Here is a 20,456-nt window from a genome sequence, read left to right as displayed (position 1 = left end):
CTGCTTAGCTTAAACTGGCAGAAGTAAAATGAACAGGGCTGAAAGTACACAGAAGAAGAAACAAAAATGGTAACTGGAAAAACAAAAAAGGATTTTCAACTTCTCTTTCCTTACTTTCTTAACTACTGTCTGTCTGGAAATCTTAACTTTTTTTTTGGTTTTTTTCCCCATGCCCACTACCATGTATAGAAACTTTACATTTGCAGCTACATTTATGTGCTTTCTCTTATGGAGTATGATCTTAAGTGTGTATCAAATTTCAGGGACTGTTTATGATTGAAGAAAAGGTTTAGCACTGAAGGACATAAATGTTGGACAGGCAATTTCAGCAACACCAAGACAGGAATTCTACCCGAGTCCTTCAGCTTCTACAAAAAAAGTACATACTGAAATATCTGCAATCAGGGCTTTTCCAATAACTCTCTTGGAAATCAGGCTTAAATCTGCACTGGGAGAATAAATGGACAAGTGAAAAAAGTGTGAAACACAGTGATACTGCATCTAGCATCCTTCTTAAAATAATTGAACAGACAGACAATGGCCAGGCTTTAAAATTATTTCTTAGCTGAGGTAAAAAAAATTCGTCTCCACTTATTTTTCCATCTTTACCATTTTGGGAGTGATAGGAATATCCATTAATTCCTTCAGGCCTTCTTTCTATGTTAGTTCATCTAGCCCCAGCAACAAACAACCTCTCTTGGCATGAGACTAGACTCTAAACCTTAAATATCACATATAAGCATGAAAATTTTTAAAGAAAAAGAGAGTTGACAAGCAAATGCCTAGAGTGCCTGTGTAAATGGCATACTGTTTGTAGTTTTGTGAAGCAGAGCATCTTGGTGTTTGAAACTGTTTCCTTAGAGGCAAAGCTTTTGAAGAATGTTTTTTGGCTTCTATTCACCCCAAGCGATGCCCACGTGAGGCAGTTAATCATACGTACACTTGTATGAACACATTCTGTGTGAACTAATGGCTTAGTTACCAAAGTGGGCATTTTTCTGAGCATTATGATTTGTTACATTATTATCTGTTACAGGAGCAAAACAATGTGGCACAATCCTCAGAAGAACACATGCAAGTCTCAACAACTCCAAGGCAAATGGCAGAGCCCTGGGAAAACAAGAAGAAATTCAACCCCATTAACTCAAATAAATTGATCTGTCTTTGCTGTGCACAGGTCAGATAACTGCCATTTTCCTTCTAATTACGTTCATCCATTTGTATTATCAAATGGCTAAAGGGTAAAAATATTGTTTCTGTTTCCTTTATATGAACCAAAATGTCTTTTCATAAGTTAGAAATCATCACAGGTGTAAAACTTCAGATTTTAAATATTATCAGATATGATGAACCATCATTTGGAGATAAAGATAACTAGTCAAGCCATGGCAAATTCCTAACAAGAAGGGACAGCTGTCCTATTATTTTCTACCAACACAGGTCCAGTGTCTGCTTCCACCTATCACAGTGTTAGCAACACTGAAATAGACTGCATCATGATACTCACCTCACAGGAGGTACCATCATAGCCTGGAGGACACTCACACAACTCCACTGCAGATGCTACCCTTCTCCCCCTTGAAGTGTGGTCAGCAGATTCCATAATAACACTTCTTAGTCTGGATGTAACAGAAATTAAATGGGCAAAACAGCAAATTAGATGGATACGTGCAGCTGAATGCAACAAACATTTATAGGGACATGCAGTGGCTTGTTTCTGATTTCCTGCCTAAGAATAAGGAGGTTTTCATATTCATCTATTTCTTCCTAAGCTATATGTCTGTAGGCTTGTTACTATTTTTGTCCATCATGTGAGGGAGATTATGGTCAGATACCCACCGATAAAAATAGATTAAAAATGTCTTACAGCACTGTACCAGGCTATTCCTGGCCTGCAAGCCACATGTGCCAACTTGCATTGCAGCTGCATATAGAGCAAATCTGACACTAAGCAGGGTCTTCAAAATTTATGAACCACTAGTCCAGCTTTCTAAAATATTACATTACTAAGTTTTGTATATAGGGTATTTTTACTCTGGAGATTTGACCTCTGGAAAAGATGTCAGCCCTGTCCAGAAGGATTGAGGATATGCATAACCTCAATCTAAGTATTATGCATTTGAAAGCAAAACGTATGTACATGAAACAAAAAAGAAATCTTCTGCCAAATACCCTGGTCTCCCCAGTGCCAGAGAAAAAAGTACTAAACAGCTGTTGTTTAGGTGAACACTGACCATGATTTTTGTTGTAAGAGCATGGAAGTATGATAAGAGAAACAACAAAAGCCTTTTGATAGTCTTACAGCTATAATCAGAAACAGTTGTAATTTACCTCAGGAGTATCTTTCTGTGGAGAAAAACTGAGATTTGGGAGTTTAATTCTTATGAGAATTTGAAGGAACATTAACGTATTACAGAGGCTAAATTACTTCTATTTTCACCCAGTAATCTTAACAGAATGTTTGATAACTAAAGCTACTTCAAGAGCTTGTTTTGAAGTTGTCTTCAGCAGAAAACACCATTCATTCATGACATACATTTTATTAAAAAGGTTTTTTCATGCTTCATAATAGGGAATTTATCTTTTGGCTGCAAAAAAATCCTGAAAATTATTTGGATGACCTTGGACAAGAAAACATCCAAGAAAAATATTTTGTTGCTACAGCGGTTGGAAGAAAGCTTAAGACAGAATATTTTCCCACTTGATTTTATGACTACTACAAATAAGTTAAACATGAAAGGTAATGGGGGGAAAAAGGGAAAGATTTCTTAAATTAAGATATAGGCTTCAGAAAAACTGAAATTTTATCACCACAATGAATATGACTGGACCTGGGAGGAACTATCATTTCTAACTACATAATGACTGGACCTGGGAGGGACTATCATTGTGCACAATGCAGTTCGAAACTTAAATCTGATTTGGTGATACTACAACCTCTCTAAAAGGTTCTTGATACTGTTTTAAGAGAAGGATGCTTCTTCCTATCCAGATCTTCAGTAAATTCACTCTGACTTTTCAGTATATGTCCTTTGCTTCGTTGCTGTACATTTATTGCTGTACATTTATTTTGCAATCATTCATTCGAATTTTCTTTATGATAAGATAACCAATCTCTAGGATATCAGATATCAAATAGTGACTATTTTACCAGTAAAAAAATTAAAAATTTTAAAGAAGAAAACCTGTAAATGAAGAAAAATTTTTTTAATGAAAGGTCAAATTAAATTTATCCTTTAACTACAGCTAGCTCCCTCTAAGCATTGATCTTGGAACAAAGAGAAGCACTAACACACAGAAACAATCCACCCAGTATTATCCCACATTTGTATTCACTGAATCGTTCCAATTTTCATTACATTCTGCTATTTGCTAAATGGGATTTTAATGTGTTTAACAGTTTTTAGCATTAACAGTTACTCAGTGAAGAAAGCTACCGTGATTTTCTTTTCTCCCATTTTGATGTTGCAATTTTGATTCCTCGATGCCATTCTGCATTCATTAAAATACATAATGCTGGCAGAAATGGGGAACTAGATCCTGGAGATGCATGAACAATTTGAGGTTAGACATCAAGACCAAATATTTAAGCTGACTGTTACTGTCAGCAGGCAACTGTTGACTTCTAAAAACAAACAAGATTAAAAGGGAAGGGGACATTTCAGGCAGTATCAGCACAGTTTACTGTCTGCTGTGCCAGGCATCTGAATCACACTGGCTACATAAGGCACATGAAGTAGTGACCCAATCATTGCTCATTTGTCTTGAAGCCAATTCTGCATATGGAAAAAAACCCTGGCCTCTTCTTCTTCCCTCTTTCTCCTTGTATCTAGTACTGACTCCTCTGTATGTGGCTCCAAACGATCCATTCTCTTTAGCACTCCAATTTGCAGTGCCTATCTGCATGTTTGCAACACTTACCATCAGCGACCACTCTGAATATTGAAACTGAATAAACAGTGCTACTAAACTTCCTTTGAAGCACAAGCTAACAGTATTAGATCAAACAAAACAGAAAGAGAGAGTTATCTTCTCTTGGCCCGTTGCTTCTACCACAGAAGTACTCAACTGCAACCATTTGGAAGATTTTTCAAGTTAGAGAAGGATTAGGTTTTAAACCCAGAAGCTGGGTTCACTTTCATATTGATTGCTGCATTTCTGTATTCTCAATTTTTAACTGACTTGATTATCTAATTGTCCACTCACATAAGAAAGCTTCCTAATTATGTTATGGAGCAATAACAACACTGCAAGCTTAAAACTACCTAAAAAATGTACACTAAACCCTGCTTGAGTCAAACCCAGCATGACTGCATTCATATTGTTTAGTGGATACTTGAAAACATAACACATTAACTAATGTTTCTAGTAGGTTAAGCTAAACAAGGGTAAAAATAGAATCTTTAAATTAAAGCTCTTGTCAACTGGAGACAGCTCTATTGAATTTTTAAGTTTTTTTCTACACGACTGCAAGAAAGTTGCTTTATGCCTTCATTCTGGTCTCTTTTTAAACTCAGATTATAACAGCACCTTTGGAATCCTTACACATGTGGTGACATCAATGTTGAAAACTTTCAGTACTTAAATGAACAGGTTGCTTAATATAGCAATCTCTAATTAGTATGTTGCAAATTCTGCTGGTGCTTTGAGGCAGAAATTGTCATTCATGACAGATCTAGTAACCTTGTAATATTTCTGTCTCTCTGCCAGACCCCCTTAACCCTCTCAGAGGAATATCCATCTGTCCACTGCACATACCTGTTTAAAGACAGTAAAAGCCTTTTAGTTCATATCTACTTATCTATTAAGGCTTAGCTCTACAGTATTTCTTTTCAAAAAAAGTCTTCCTTTGGAGACCATTCTTTGGAGTCCTTAATCAGCCCTAGATATGACAAAGAATATCTTCTTCATTGGATCTACATTTTTCCTGAAGAACTAAATGGACAGAATATATGGACAGAATATGGAGAAAAGACTTATTTTGCACGATTTTAAGAGTGATGAGCACAGCTTTGCACCTAGTATGTTTCAGCATGAGTGAAAGTCAAAGAGAATATAAAACAATGGGTAATGAGGCACATCCTGAAAATTAGCAATATCCCTACACAGCAGATCATAAGCTGGGCTGGATGGCAGTAGATGCTGTTGCTGGTGTCTGGAAGCATGAACTGTTCTGAGGAGACTTCACTTTGTAAATCCCACCCTAACAGGTGGAACTATCATTGCTACACCTAAAGATGAAAAACTTAATTTGTTTAATTGTGGTTGAAATTCCACATCCTCTCTTCTGTCATGCTAAACCACAATGAGCGCCCTGAGAGCACTCAATAAAACTGTTTACTTTATTACACAGTAATGCAGCAACCACTGCTCTATTCTTCTCTGGTAAGAGACATCAGAGCTAGAAATCTACCAGCAATATAAGACCATTTATAGCAAAAAAAATATACTCTTCAAAATGACTTCAGTTCCTTCCCCTAATCCCATTTTAACTCACTGTCTTTAAGGGACCAATCTTCACAACTCTAATGTCACTACACCTAGAAGCTGATTGCTACCAGCATGCAAAGCTTAAATTATATGTGTGTTGCAGAGCTCTTCTCACAGGTCATTTTAAAAAAGTGCTTTCAGAAAATTATCTTTAACACACCACTAAACTGTTGCCAAAGGCTGAATATGGATAAGACTGAAACGGTGAGGCACTACACATGACCAAATGTCTAAAGCAGTGATCTGGGGTGCAGGCAGTGATATATAGTCTTCTAAATTTGCCAGACAGCTCTTCCATATCTTACTTTCAAGGCACATTCTATAGATTGTGCCAGTTCTACATGTGTGTGCTTACCTGAGCCCTGCACTGCTGCCCAGAGGGAAGGGGATCTCATCCACCCCACTCACACTGTTCCACAGCATAGGCAGGATGGAGCCCTCACACCTCCAGCACTGCACTTTCATCACAACTGCCCAGCCAAAGTGCTTTTTGTAGGAGAGCCCCCGTGTCCTACTAGTACAAATGTCAGTACTCAAATATGTGTAAATCTCTGACAACTGAAGTTGGTGTTTCCCATAATACTTAGTAACGCCTTTGGCCCAAGGAAAGTCAGTCATACATACCTCCTTTGAAAGTATGCATTTCACCTCCTACTCAGTAAGACCTCTGGCCAAAAGGAAGTCAACCTTACATATCTGCTTTAAAAATAGCATAAAAGCCCCTATTGTTCTCCCCAAAATTGCTCCTGCACTCCTTTAGTTTGGAAAATTCTGAGTAATGGTTTGGGTTTTTTTTATTTGAATGAGAAGAGAGCAGAAAATCATCATTCCCTGAGCTCCCACTAGTCTCAGCTGTAAATTGTGAATTAACAGCTATGGTCTGCTCATAGTGCATAAGAGGTGAGCTCTGACCTGGTGTTTTGGCTCTCCTCAAAAATCAGGGTGGGAAGCTGAGGGACCATGAAAGGCTTTCAAACTGGATGCAGGGAGATGCAAAAGAGTGCAAGGTTGACGACTGAATGAGCAAATTAGGAAGCAGTTTGGCCCAAACTCAAGCTAGTTATGATTCACAAACTTACTTACAGAGCTGTAATACATACTGATTAACCACAGGAAAAGACAGAGACCGAAGAGATATGAATTCTTTTGCAGGGAAAAAATTTACACTGCTGAAGCTCAAATCAGAAAAATGCATGCTGTTGACACAACCTGCCTTTCAATTTAGGATATATTTTAATTACCTAAGTATTCAAATGATGGTTAGATTGCTGAAGAAATTTCACAGCAGCAAAAACTCTGTCTGTGCTCTCAGCAAATAATCACTAAATGTGCTATCAGCTCCTCCATTCCAAATTGGCTTATGCCACTGAATCAACTCATGTGCAGATTAGAGAGCATTTCAGGTTTCCTGCCTTGTGAGTAAAAAGCTACTATGCAATCAATTCCATTACACATTTTAAAACTATTACTTATGCCACCTAACTATTAATGTTAATCACACAGTATCAGGAGAGATGTTTTCTTCATCCCATCTGGAGTATTTGTTCATGCACTTAGAAAAATTTGAAATGCAAGATGAGCTTTGCAGTTTCAAACACACTGCAGCAACTGAAATAGAACTGTATCATCTCATATGTCTTTAATTTTATCAGAGGACTCAGAAGAGTTCACATCAAATCAGTGAATCTGAGCAGTCCATGCAGCATCCTGACATAAATCAAGGGAAAGGCTTTGGGATTAGCCAGTTCTGTGTGTGGTACTGATTAAAAACATAGAAAATTCCCCTTGAGGCACTTTTCCAGCTTGGAGACTCAGGATATTATTCTCTGGTTCACTGTTAATGTGGCCCTGTATGGTCATTAAACGGGAAAAACGATATACAAGCAATATATCATTTCCTACTTCAACATGTTATTACTGCTCTCCATGATTTACCATGTACATGGGAATTACTGTGTTCACAAAATAAACATATTTATAGAACTGTCATTCATGCCTTCATAGTCCATGTAATTTCATTTTCTTAAAAGGCTGCTTCTTTCTGTTGCCTTCCTCCTCCCGTCTACCCAAAATGAAAAACATACTAACAAAAGTTGAAAGTGTAAATGAATGCTATGGATTTCATGATAATAAATTAGAGTGTTTTAAATTACATCAGCCTTGTTTTCTGAAGAGAGAAAACAACTCTTCTGAGAAGCTGCCTGTAGCAAAGGGACCCGTTCCTCACATTCACCTGTAGATGGCATTCATCCCATTGCTGTATGTGGCTCTTATGAGGATCCTCTTCACGTTTGCAAGGATAGTCATGAACTCCCTCCTGCTGACTGGAACATCAGTGCCATGCACTGAGAAAGATTCCGGTTTCAGCACAATTTCTTCAGTGTGCTCTTCGGAAGGCTGCAGGTGAATTATCCCTTTTGGAGTGCTGATTTTCAAGTCACCTCCCTAGAGAGAGCCATGAAAGAGAGAGATTTAAACATGAAAAAAGTCTTGGAAAAAAGCCCATTGGGCTACATGATTTATTGAATAATATATTTTACAAGAATAACAAATATCAGGAATAATATTCACTTTTCATAAACCTGAAATGGGCTTGCCTGATAGAACTGAAAAGCAGTGGAAAAGAAAGTTTGGGTTTTTCAGATAAAACCTACTGTCATGGTGCAGGCTCTACATAGGCAAAAGCAAATTCATATAATGCTGAGGTGCAAAAGAAGAGATCTACTGAAAGAATGTCAAAGTGTAACCTCAAGTGACCAACTATTTTATTTCCTCGTGGATGGACAGGAAGCACTATAGTTTTCTAAGTTACAATAGCTGCAATAATACCAGAGACTCCTTGAGATATTGAAGCTTTTACTTTTCTGAACTATATATTTTTCTCACACTAGAAAATAACTGAAAGTATGTGCACCCTTCTGTTTTGTGTCCTCAGCCATCACACTTTACACTGAATATTTGAAAAATCAGGCCATTTTCTCTTTCTCTCTTTGTCCCTTTCTTTTAATTTTTTTTAAAATTTCTTTGGCTGCAAATACTTTACCTCTATGATGACATCAGATTGAACCATCAATTTAGCTGTTTTTTCCTCTTCTTCTTCTGTGATGTCATAGGAGACTGTAAATTTCAGATGTCCTCCAGCAGCTGCTACCTGGGGAATTAAAAGACAGAAAAAAAAATCTAATTAAATAAAAGAAAATGGGCCTTAACCACTTGGGGGCAGTTTTCATGAGCATCAGTAGATTTCTAGTGTTGCAAAACCACATGCAGATCCCTGAGGATTACAGCTGTTGAAGGCTGCGAATTCCTTAAACCCACTGACTAACAGAGAAATCAGAAACAAATATGAAATCTGTGCAAATTTCCACTAGATACTTGTATTAGACTTTCAGTGTATTTGTTCAGTTATATGGTTCTCATTTAGGCTGGCCTCTGTATCAGCAGCCCTAGCAACCTACAGAAAATTCAGTAACTTCAGTTCCATTGATGGAGCAAACTACCAAAATAGAAAAAAAAAGGGCTGCAATTTTTTTTTTTTCAGAATGAACTATAACCTGAAGTAAGAATTTTTCCTGATGGAGTCAAATAAATTTACTTTAAAAGAATGCTTGAGGCCTTTCACTCAGTTTGACCCAATCTACAGTGTGAGAAGTCAATGACCAGGCTCTTGTGTCATGGCAATGTATTTTTTCCATGCTCTTTTAGCCCCCAGGATCATGGCATGGACACAAGTTATTCCATTATAAATGGAATGTAGTATGATGCAAATCCAAATTTGCAGACTTGAATGACAGAGTTCACCATAGAAATAATGCTTTCTGTTAATTGATTGGAAGCAGCATAAGTAAATAAAATCCTGCAAGAACTACATTTTGGGTTTTAAATGCGTCTGCCTCATACTTCATTGTAATGTGAGCCTCCTCTCTGAGAATATTAAAATCACAGGGATTCTTCTGCTCTTCCAATGCCTACTGCTGAGCACAGAGCAAATTTGTGAATCTTTTACAAAGAGAAAAATCTGGTGATTCTCAAAGATATTTGTTCATCATACTGAACGCTTTTGCACACAGTAACAAAAAGCAGTGAAAGTCGACATCTTCATTGTTTTGAGATTAATCTAATTCAAGGGGTGAAAAAAAGGTTCCAGCATTTAAGGCCTGGAAATCAACTGATTTTGAACTAGAGATAAAGGTATATAAAACCCCGTATCTGAGGCTGTGGAGCTAATTGTTAGGTTAAAGCCAGAAAACTCCCTTCAATTCATAACCTGTATCTTGGACCATAGAATTGTAGGATCATAGAATCATAGATTATCTCAAGCTGGAAGGCACTCATACTAACTTGGTCACTCTCCTCTTGACATGCTTTAATAGTCCGATGTCCTTGAGGTGCCCAGAAGTACACACACTGCTTGAGGTGAGGCTGCCCCAGTGCAGAGCAGAGCAGGACAATCCCCTCCCTTGCCCAGCTGCAATGCTGTGCCTGATGCCCCCCAGGACATGCTTGGCCCTCCTGGCTGCCAGGGCTCTGCTGGATCATGCTCAACTTGCCGTCAGCCCCAACCCCCGATCTCTTTCCACAGTGCTGCTCTCCAGCCTCTTACCTCTCAATTTGCGTGTATAAGCAGGAGTACCCAATTCCAGGGACAGAATAGAGCACTTGCTTCTGTTTGCTTTTGCTGGTGATGGCCCAGCCCTCTAGCCTGTCCAGGTCTCTCTGTAAGGCCTCTCTCTCCAACCTTGATGGAGTCTGCAGCTCCTCCTAGCTCAGTCACTAGCAAACAGTGGCATCACTTGTTTATCTACATAGTGTACAAACCTGCTGGGATCAATGCAACTACTTAAAAGCCTTGACCATAACAATGTGAAAAGACTTTTTTTTTCCTTGGATACAGCTGTTACAGCATTTTTGTTTTGCCCGTGGTCAAGTCTAAGCACTGGCTTGAAACTTCTAGAGGAACATAGAACATTTAGATATCTGAAATGCTGCAAGAAGTACCCAGAACTGCATTCAACTGGAGACAACCATTTTAGAGGAGTAACTTTTGCAGAATTTTATAATTTCTATTTCAAGTTCAGACTAACGACAAAGATTCAAGAAAGCGAAAATAATGGGAAAACAAAGATTAGGCATTTTCAGGCAGCCCATAAAAATATAGGTTTTACTTTTTCCCAGCTACATAACCTTTACCTTAGTATATAAAAACCCAACACAAGAACTCACAGGTCACAAAGCAGGGGAAAAAAACAAAAGGAAATTTAAAAGAAAAAACCCTAAAGGAAAGGCAGCTAGAATGATTACAGACTCCTAATATATAACCAACAGGAAGCAGAAGAGGAAAAGGGTGGGTGGCCTAGTCCAAAAAAGAGAACAGTCAGAGGAAATAGGAAAATAATTAAAAAAAAAATTGAGGTCTGGAAAAATGCAGTGGCCATTTTTATTTTCCTGTGGCAACTGCAGGGAAGGCATGAAGAAGATTCAGCTTGACCATAAGAAAGTTGATTTTAAGGATGGTCAAAACAGTACCAAATTACTTGAAAAAGTTATTGAAGTAGTTAATCAATTAGCAGCAATTCAACATGTCAGAGATACTCTGGATATGATGCCTAGGAGTTGGAATATGACTAAGAAGTCTCTTGAGGTCTCCACTAGCCACAGCAGTGTGAGTTTTGGTCCTGCAGCTTGCAAGATTTGCCTATCATGAACAGGGTCTCCCACTGAAGACAAGGTCCCCAAAAGGCACTTGTTGTAGAGAATACCTCACAGTTCAGAGTATGTATTTACCTTGTATACAGATTAGAAAAAACCCCAAACTTACATAAACCAAAAAGTATAACTTCCTTTTGTCTTTGTTTGCAATGGTCATTTCCTTTGTCTGCGTATTTGAAGTACGAGTTCATTGACAGGCAAAGGAATTCAGAGGTCAATCCATGTGCTGCATGTCATCTTGCGCAAAAAGTACTTTTCACTGAATTTTAAATATAACTGCAATACATAAATTGGGCATCCATCAGATCCCTCTACTTTCAAATTTTTCTCTGTATCACCCAAAGATCCAAAGTTCTGCTTCAAGGACTGTCATCCGAGACCATCAACACCAAAGGGAACAGGGCATAAAAGTTTGCCTGGCTGGTGACAAAGGCATGTATTGTTGAGTCAAGAATAGCTGTATAGAAATGTCAAGGAAGTTCCATAGAATTTCTGTTGTCTCTCCCACCTGTTTTTAGATTAATGCATCAAATACTTATTTCAAGTTTTGGAGGCAGTATCTACACATTCAAGAAAATTCACAGACTCCCCACAGAAATAACAAGCACAGGAGAGAGAAAATACAGCTGTCTTAGTTCTAATCCAAGAACTTTCTTGGCACATAAGTTTTTGGGACTTTTTGCAATTTTTCACTGCTAGCTGTACTCTACTATTATGTTACACGCTCTTAAGAGAGCTCTTAAGAGAGCAGACAAGACATTTTTTACAGCACCCTAACAGAGGGTCAAGCAAAACTGAAGCAGAAAAGATATTTCCTTTCCTGTGAACAAATGCCCATGCTCAAAAGCAAAAGAGCTGGGGGGGTAGGAGGAAGAACCCAGCATTATCCTGTGTAAAGCATGTTTTGATGTAATATGTTTGTCCCACTAAAATTACTTCTAAGCCAAGATAAGTGATAGTAGACCACAAATACTTACAGCACTGAGAACAAACAACATTTCTACAAATATTGGCAAGGCTAGAGATGAGGAAAGCTTGCATCTCTTCATATGGAAATCAAACTTTACAAGTCTTTCTCTCCCTGAACTTAGTGAATGTTCTGCCAACGCTTTCCCAAGGCAAGCTGTCAGGATCTCTCCTGCTAATGTCCTTGGAGAATATCTCCTTCTTATACAGATGTATATTCCATCTTGTTGTTGAGTTCTACATGAAGATTCACACTCTGCCTCTCCGATGCCTCTTGTAACTCTGCCTGTAAAGGTTTAGCACTTTGTCCACTGCACTGTGGGCTGCCTCATTGCTTCTGAACACCTGTCAAATGTAACTTCAGAAGATCAGGAGCTATCTCCATTAAACAGGGTGCTGATTACAATCCCTTATCTCATTAATCAGTAAAATGCTCTTCTGTCAGTTAAGAAGAGACTCAGTTTGTGATTAAAGCACCTAAAGCACAGAACTGGAGCATCTGATATGGCATTATGTGGTTACATGCAGGCAGCTGGAAGAAGTCCTCCATAGAGTCCAAGGAAAGTGGCTGGTCAATAACCCCAAAGGACAACCTTCAAATCATTCCACCTGTTATTTAGAGTAAAAAAGTAACTTGGAAAACATAACATTTCGCAAATGAATAAAAAATTATGCACTAAGTGTATTATTGAAATAGAGTATTATTGAAATAGAATGAATACATGTTGCTCAGATATTTGGTAGTAAATTATGTACAACAATGGATTTAACTAATAAGGGCTTGGATTTCAGGCCTAATCCAAGAGAACACAACACTTTCAAAACCAAAATTATATTACTGCATTAAACTAGGTTTAGATCAATACCCATACAACACCAGATTTTCAAAACCAGTGAAATAAAAGGCATCACAAAATCATTAGACTCTTTTATGTTGGAGAAGAACTGAAAGATCTTCAAGTCCAACTATTAATCCAACACTGTCAAGTCCACAAGTAAACCCCATCCTTAAGCATCAACAAATATCAACAAGCTGAACTATCTTTTCACTGTTAGTCGTTGTGGCAGATATACAGTCACTGACATATTGTATTAGAGAGACAAGCATTATACAATTAGAACAATACAAAATGAACAAACTCTACCACAAAAATTTAAAAATGGGAAGAAAAAGTGCAAAGGCCATAAACATGAATGGGTAGAACATTTCAGTGGAGAATGTTAACACACATATAGTTGAATAAAAGAAACAACGAGTCTCACAGCAAGTTGCTAATAGTAACTTAAAGTTCTAAGAGATAATAATGTTTTCGTATTCTGGAAGACATGCACAAAACAAACATCCCAATTGTTTCCTGATGCACCTGTGACTATTAGTTGCTTGCTGCCATGATTATGAGAAATTATACAAAGATATTCACCCAGTCTTCCAGTGGCTCTGTCCTATTCCTAGGCACTATCTACCACTAAAAACTATGCTTGAAGGTACTAGAATGATAGCATACACAGCTTAACATTCCTTGCTAGCCTTCTTGAATTTCCAGGAAATAGAGCTGCAATGAAAGTTTGTCGTAGATTTGGACTCTTTCACCTTCACAAACTCTCTAGGTACACATTTATTTTATGACACGGATTTCAGCAAATGTAGAGATATCAGCCACCAGAATATCAGCACTACCCATGTGAAGGAAATCCTTTAAATAAAGTTTTTCCCAGTTTATTTGTGGTGACAAAGTTGGTCCATAATTCATCAGCACCTAAGCAGTTGTGATGTGGTTTGACGAGTCACTGAACAATGCACCACCTTAACTAATGGCTAAGAGCACATGTGTTCTAGCAGCCCACTCAGTGCAGAAGGGAATGGACCAAGGGCTGCTTTTTACTTGTGTTGAAGGAAATATTTCACTGGTAATTCAGCTCTCATCTGGGTTATTATCTTCTATATGAAAAAGTACCAGCTGTAAATTTATGATATTTAATTGGATTTTGCTGATCCAGTCTTCGAGCTAGTTGCAGTGTGAGGGAAGGCAGGGACTAGAAAAGAATTCTGATAGAACCATCACCAAGAAGACGTCAAACATTTCTTCATTTAGTAATAGCTCTCAGTAAAGATTGCATGTGTTAGTTCTACTCCAGATCCAATTAGAGATTAAATAGACTCTCCTCTCTTAGACAGATTGAATTTAGATAGGATATAAAAGCTCTTCTCAGGCATTAGAGCAATATTTCAGATAAAGCAGGGAGCAGAATAATCATGTTTTATTTGAATGACAGTATAGTTCTGGCTAGCTTTAAAAAAAAGTCAGTTTTCATTATAGGGAAGTTAAACTTTTCCCCTGAAAGAATGGACTCTTTCCCCAAACTCTCTGCCATCTAGAGTTCCCCCAGCTCTATGCCAGCTAGTTCACAATCCTAGTTTCCCTGCTCAAGTACATTCAAAATTCTTCTGTATAATTTGATGCTACATTATACTTATTTTCCCTTTTTCAGAACACTGCTTCCAGAGAAATAGAGCAAGTGAGGGAGTAAGTTTAAATAAAGTAGCCTGACTACTTATCAGTGGTTGGTTCAATTGCTTTCCATGAGAATTTGTCTACAATATTGAACTATTCAAAGGGAAAACTTAGGATTTCAAACTATTCACTGTCATCTTCAGTTTCTTTAAACAGACCACTCCAACAGCCAAGATTTCAAAGTCATTCTTTCCTGGAATCTTATCTAGAATGTTATGATACAGGCTCTTTAATTTTTACTATTTCCTCTGCTGATCCTACGTCAAGGCAGAGTTGAGTAAAACAAAAAGGAGTTTTATTCAAATTCCTATTCAAAGGAGTTTTATTCCCAAATATTGTGAATTTGTTGTTCCATTGGACAATGGAACAACAAATTCATAATAAATCTTAGTATTTAAAATGTTCCCAGCAATGGAAAGGACCATCAAATATGTGGGTTTACTTTTTCTCCCCCTAAGTGAATATTTTTTGCTTAGAAGACAAATAAAGCTTGTCGAAAGAGTAAGCACAATTCATAAGGAGCAGTGAAAAATTAAATTTTCTGTTAAATTGTATTTCTTATGTACCTTGACCATGTCTCTTCCCTATTTTATGTTCAATACCTGAGAAACAGGGACCCTCCCAGAACACTTATTAGTCTGAACTAAGCAGTCTTTCACAGTATCTGATCACTTGGCCACATAAAGAACACCCTGCACCTATCAGAGATATACCATGTACTCAGATTCAAACACTATGGAAACATGAGGGAAGAAAGAACACCAACAGAGGAAGACATTAAAATCTTGTGAGTATCTCCTTAATCATCCCTTGAAAGTATCCCTTGCTTTGGCTAGAATATCACTAGATCACGTATAACCAGACAAGTTAAACTTTTTTGATTTTTGGTGCTGATACCTTTTCCTTCTTGATCCAGAATATAATTTTGGTATAGAAGTTGATAATGTCTGCCACACAAAACATGAAAATCTGATGAGTATTTCCAGGCCTTCCATATTTAAAACAGTTTGTCACAAACAATTTAGACCAATTAAATATTGCACAATTCCTTTGATTCAATATATCTGCTAAGAAGCATTTAAGTGGAAAATATTTTTTAAAAATCAATAAGAAACTTCTCATCTTCTTCAAAATTATATCCATAAACTCAGCCCAGTCTCACTGTTACTGAGATACTGTATTCAAGTGATCATTTCATAACCCTAGTTCTCCTCCTCCCTGGATGAACTAGACTGTATTATTTGGATGTCTAAATAAAATAAAACTGCTTATTTGGTTTAATATATAATGTTGAAACATCCAATTATGCCATGGAACTCTAAAATGAAAAATGGAATAAATCTCAGTTCCTAAGGAAGACGAGGACTGAATAACATCTGAATAACATCTCCTGTGAGCCCTCTGCTGCCACTCCTACTTACATTGAGTAGTTGCTCCTTCTGAACTTGGCACTGAAGAAATTAATGTAATCAGTGACTGATTGAAAAATTTGCACAGTAAGATTATATGCTGTCTCCTGAAATGTATTTATGAATGTTGACATTTACTCTACAAATTCTCAAATCTCTACCATAATTCCCAGTTGTCATTTCTTCTCACTTGAGAAGACAAACATAACTCTCTGGTCAACCACTCCTGAAGTCTAAAATTGACTTTTCCAATGATAAACTGTTACAAGATTTAAAATATGTGATTCCTTTGTTACAGTTACTTAACCATAGTAACCAGAGCAAAACCTTAAAATGGTTACTCGCTTTCTCTCTTTTGCTTTCCATATGATCTTGACTGTGCCTTCCCAACCCAAGCTGCTGTAACTAGACCAAGGATTCAAAAACACAAAGCAGGGGTATATTCTTCCAGTAGTGATGTGATAACCTAATTAATGTACAATTGTTGCCCATGTGTATTACTGTGGTGGCAGGTAAACCTCAATCTTTGGAAGTTAACCAATCTAGAAAAAAATATACCAGAAGTTGTGACCCTGTAGCATAGTATGTCAAGCATGCATCATAGAAGGATATTAAAAGAAATTAACTGTGTATGTCATCACAGCTGCAGACATTTTTTCCCTGACTGAATACAGTGAAACTGAAGGAAAAGAAAAAAAACAAAACCAAACAAACCAGTTAATACAAAATCAACAGCTGCTACAATGGCTGCTCTGATCGCTACAAGTGCCAGAGAGGCTAAATGGTGTAAATCTGGGTAAAAATACCACTTTTTATTCAACTGTGAAGATGTTTCAGACTACTAGTGATATTGCAATCAAATTCAATATTTGAGCATCAACTCTGAGACATGTTTCTAAGTAACATATCCTCATCAAAAGTTTCTAAATAAAAACTGTTTACTGCTGGTCTTGTAGCTGTCAACAATCTCATAAATGAAAGTAATTCTTAATTTTACTGATTAAATGTTAGTCTCCTAGTTCCATGGTCTGTGGTTCCAAAGGGGCGAACTGTAATTGCAGTAGTCATATCAATAAATGCCTTCCTGTAATATTAGAATGAATGACTAATTAGAACATTTATGTCAAAGTCCAGTTCCATTAATATACAAGAACCGACCCTTCCCCTCCCTTCTCTGGCTGCACTCCCTCATGAATATTTTAACAAGAAAAAAAATTTGCATAATTTTGCAAAACTAAAAGCTGATATTTCTATGGCAACAAAATCCCAGCATGCAAGGACTATTAAACACAAAAATGCAGGACTATAAAACAAGAGCAACTGTTCAGGTCCAAATTAAAAGCTGTTCTTCTTAAAAATATCTTCCTCAGCTTTGCAAAGGCATTTAGGGCTATTCAGTATTTTGCTTGTGATATTGCTGAGGACATCTCACTGCATCATGATCTGTAAATGAAAATCCATGGATGCCTCCTAAAGTGTTTACTTTCTGCTGAAAAGGCTTAAACAGTGTATGCAAAAGCAAGAAATAATTAAATTCTGTGTCTTTAATAGAACCATTAAGGTTGAAAAAGAACTTGAATATAATTGAGTCGAACCGTTAACCCAACCCACCTTGTTCAACACTAAAATATATCTCCAAGTGCCATCGAGTGGTGCAACCAACTGTTGTTGTTCAACACTAAAATATATCTCCAAGTGCCATCGAGTGGTGCAACCAACTGAAAGCCTGAAATCAAGAATAGTCACAGTTCACCGAGTTAGACTGTGACTATTCTTGATTTCAGGCTTTCTTTTGTTTCCATGTTTGTAAAGCAGCAAGCAAAACAGCCCAGGGATGTTATTTCTCAAGTTTGTCACAAAAGAAAATGGAAAAAAACCCCTTTCACTTCTAGCCAGCCAAAGGTTATTTTCCTATCTCCTTCTACTTAACTGGTTTGCAACATTACTATTGACAACACTGTACCACAGTGATGGCTGCACCAGTAATTCAAAGCAAAGTATGACATAAGAAGCACTTTGGGATCCTTTAGGAAACTGAAATAGATCATAATGTTTCAAGCTTGAAGGAGTTTTGTAACTGGAGTATCTGTTGGGCAAAATTATTCTGACAGGAAGGATATACTGCTTTTAATAACTGCTGGTGTTTCCAAGTGGGAGATTTTGAATGAAATAAAATCTAAAGAAATCAATATTTTTTAAAAAATCTTTATTTTCTAAGAAAAATGCAAGGCTTTGCAAAGCCAAATATCTGCTCTTCAGAGGTGGCTTGTCATTTGATATAATAAATGCAACAATAATATATGCTTATTTGGTATTTTGCTGCGTATCATGGAGACCTCTAAGGATCACATATCAAAACAAAAGCAGTAAGAATAAACATTTGAGTATTAAAAAAAGATATAGATGTGTATGAACTTGTCTCTGTGTACTACAATTCACCAACATTAATGACAGAAAAAACCCCAACAACTCCGTGCATTTTTCTTTCATTTTTCAGGTAAAGGGAAAAACAAAACAGTGAATCAGAACCCTGTGATTTTTGTCTGTTTTCAGTCAGTAAAAACCATATTTTGAATTACTTTGACTCTGGAGCCAATGTTTTCTCATGATTAAATTCCTGGCCACTTTCCTGGCTTGCTAGTTTTGCAGCCTTTCCTCTGCTAACCCTACTCATGACAAACTAAGATAGCTTTGAAAAATACCTATGCTTTCTTTTAGACAAAGAAATTTGTGTTTGATGTTAATTTAAATGAATGCTAGTTAGCAGTAACTGAATGTATGCATGTATCACACAAACCCTGAATTTTAATACTGTTTTACTCAAGGAACAAAGATATTTCAGAACAGTACAGACAGCACTTAATTAACAAATATGCTTTAAGACAGATCTTTTTAAAAAACAGCATAGATAAAAATTTATCATGCCATTCCTTATTGTACCCATGAAAACAATTCTGCCCTTGTTATCACCATCATGGTAATCCACAGCTGATTATTACTTGAGGCAATGTGTTCATATATAGGAACACTTCTCGTGCTCAGGCACATGCACACACAATGTATCTTATACACACTCTGAAAATAAAACTTGATACGAACTCATCTCTGAAAACTGCAAAACTGTACTGCTCTTTTTAAAGAGTAAGAAAAAAACCAAGCTTGCTGCAAATAATCTTTAAAAAAAGGTCTTTTCTGAAAATCTTTTCAGGTAATTTTTTTTCTTTAAGTTCAAAGTCTTTATCTTTCTTAGATATGATTTTCTATGAAAAAAATCCCTACATTTCTTCTTAGAAGGCTGAAGGAAGGATGAGCAATCAAGCTTATGAGACTGGAGAGCAAAGGAAAGACAGAAGGCGTGAACTGATGCCCAAGACTGAGAAAGCAGAAAGGGCATAGCTTTTTAAGTCCTCCATAAGAGAATTTATTCTTTCAACTTCAATTTGCCTTAATGGGAGGTGACAAAAAAATCTTTTAGCCATACTGAGGATAATGCAGGTGTATGAACTTTGTGGTTGCTGCAATCGTGTACTATTTTTATCACGACTTCATCATTTTTTCCCCCTTAAATGAAAAATATTTAAAAAATGTTCTCCATATATAATTCAGATTAGAAAAATATATTATTCTACCACAGACTATATAGGTTTCCACTTCTTATTTGTTCCTACAAGTACAGTGCCTTCCAGACTTAAAGCAGTATCTTTTCTACCAATTATTAATTTATATACTGTACCTTTTATGGGAAGAAAAAAAAAAAAAGGACCCTTATATTCATGAGTTACCTCTGCTTTAAAAGCAGAATGATGGAGGAAATTTGCTTTGGATGAATTAATAACTGTCAAAAAAAGAGGGCAAGTCTACTGCCCAAGGGTTACATGTGCTGAAAGAATCAACATCAATCTTACACTGGCATAAGCTCTATGACTGTCATACAGAGAGTCCCATTTGAAGGATTCATCATCAAAAAACATTGCAGTTCCATGAGGTATGTTAACATAGAGAGTGTGATTAATATAACATGAATTTGAATTCACACAGGTAGGGAAAGTTCTACTGAGATTAAATGTTCTCAGGCCTGTCGACTTCAGACACTTAATCATGTAGATATTTTGCAATTCTTTTTTTTCTACAGAAAGTGCTATGTGGATATAGGTGAAAGTCACATATTTCAAAGAAAGCCTCCTATTCCCTTCACAAATTCACTTTTTGAAATGTCAGAAATTCCTTTATCTTTGGCTATAAAATACAATGCACAGAAAATTGAGCATGAAAACCATGTGATAGTATTGCCCTATACACACTTCATTTTACTGTTCTGAAAAATAAGAGGCACCTAAAAAGTAATACAACACTCACAAGCTTGGGGAAA

At 36.9% G+C, this 20,456-nt stretch overlaps 1 protein-coding gene across 1 annotated transcript in view; it reads right to left on the bottom strand.

The window, feature by feature from the left end:
• Nucleotides 1–20,456, bottom strand: part of LAMA2 (laminin subunit alpha 2) — a 334,586-nt gene that overhangs the window by 147,249 nt on the left and 166,881 nt on the right. The window contains exons 13-15 of the mRNA XM_063153343.1: nucleotides 8,534–8,641; nucleotides 7,724–7,935; nucleotides 1,508–1,619 (exon numbers count right to left, since the gene is read on the bottom strand). Of these exons, the coding sequence (XP_063009413.1) occupies nucleotides 1,508–1,619; nucleotides 7,724–7,935; nucleotides 8,534–8,641 (432 nt within the window). The remainder of the gene's footprint in view (nucleotides 1–1,507; nucleotides 1,620–7,723; nucleotides 7,936–8,533; nucleotides 8,642–20,456) is intronic.

Source organism: Melospiza melodia, chromosome 3 (genome assembly GCF_035770615.1).
Source record: "Melospiza melodia melodia isolate bMelMel2 chromosome 3, bMelMel2.pri, whole genome shotgun sequence".
In the NCBI taxonomy this organism is placed as follows: domain Eukaryota; kingdom Metazoa; phylum Chordata; class Aves; order Passeriformes; family Passerellidae; genus Melospiza; species Melospiza melodia.
The sequence above is the reverse complement of the archived record's forward strand: the minus strand, read 5'-3'. Positions and strand labels throughout refer to the sequence as shown.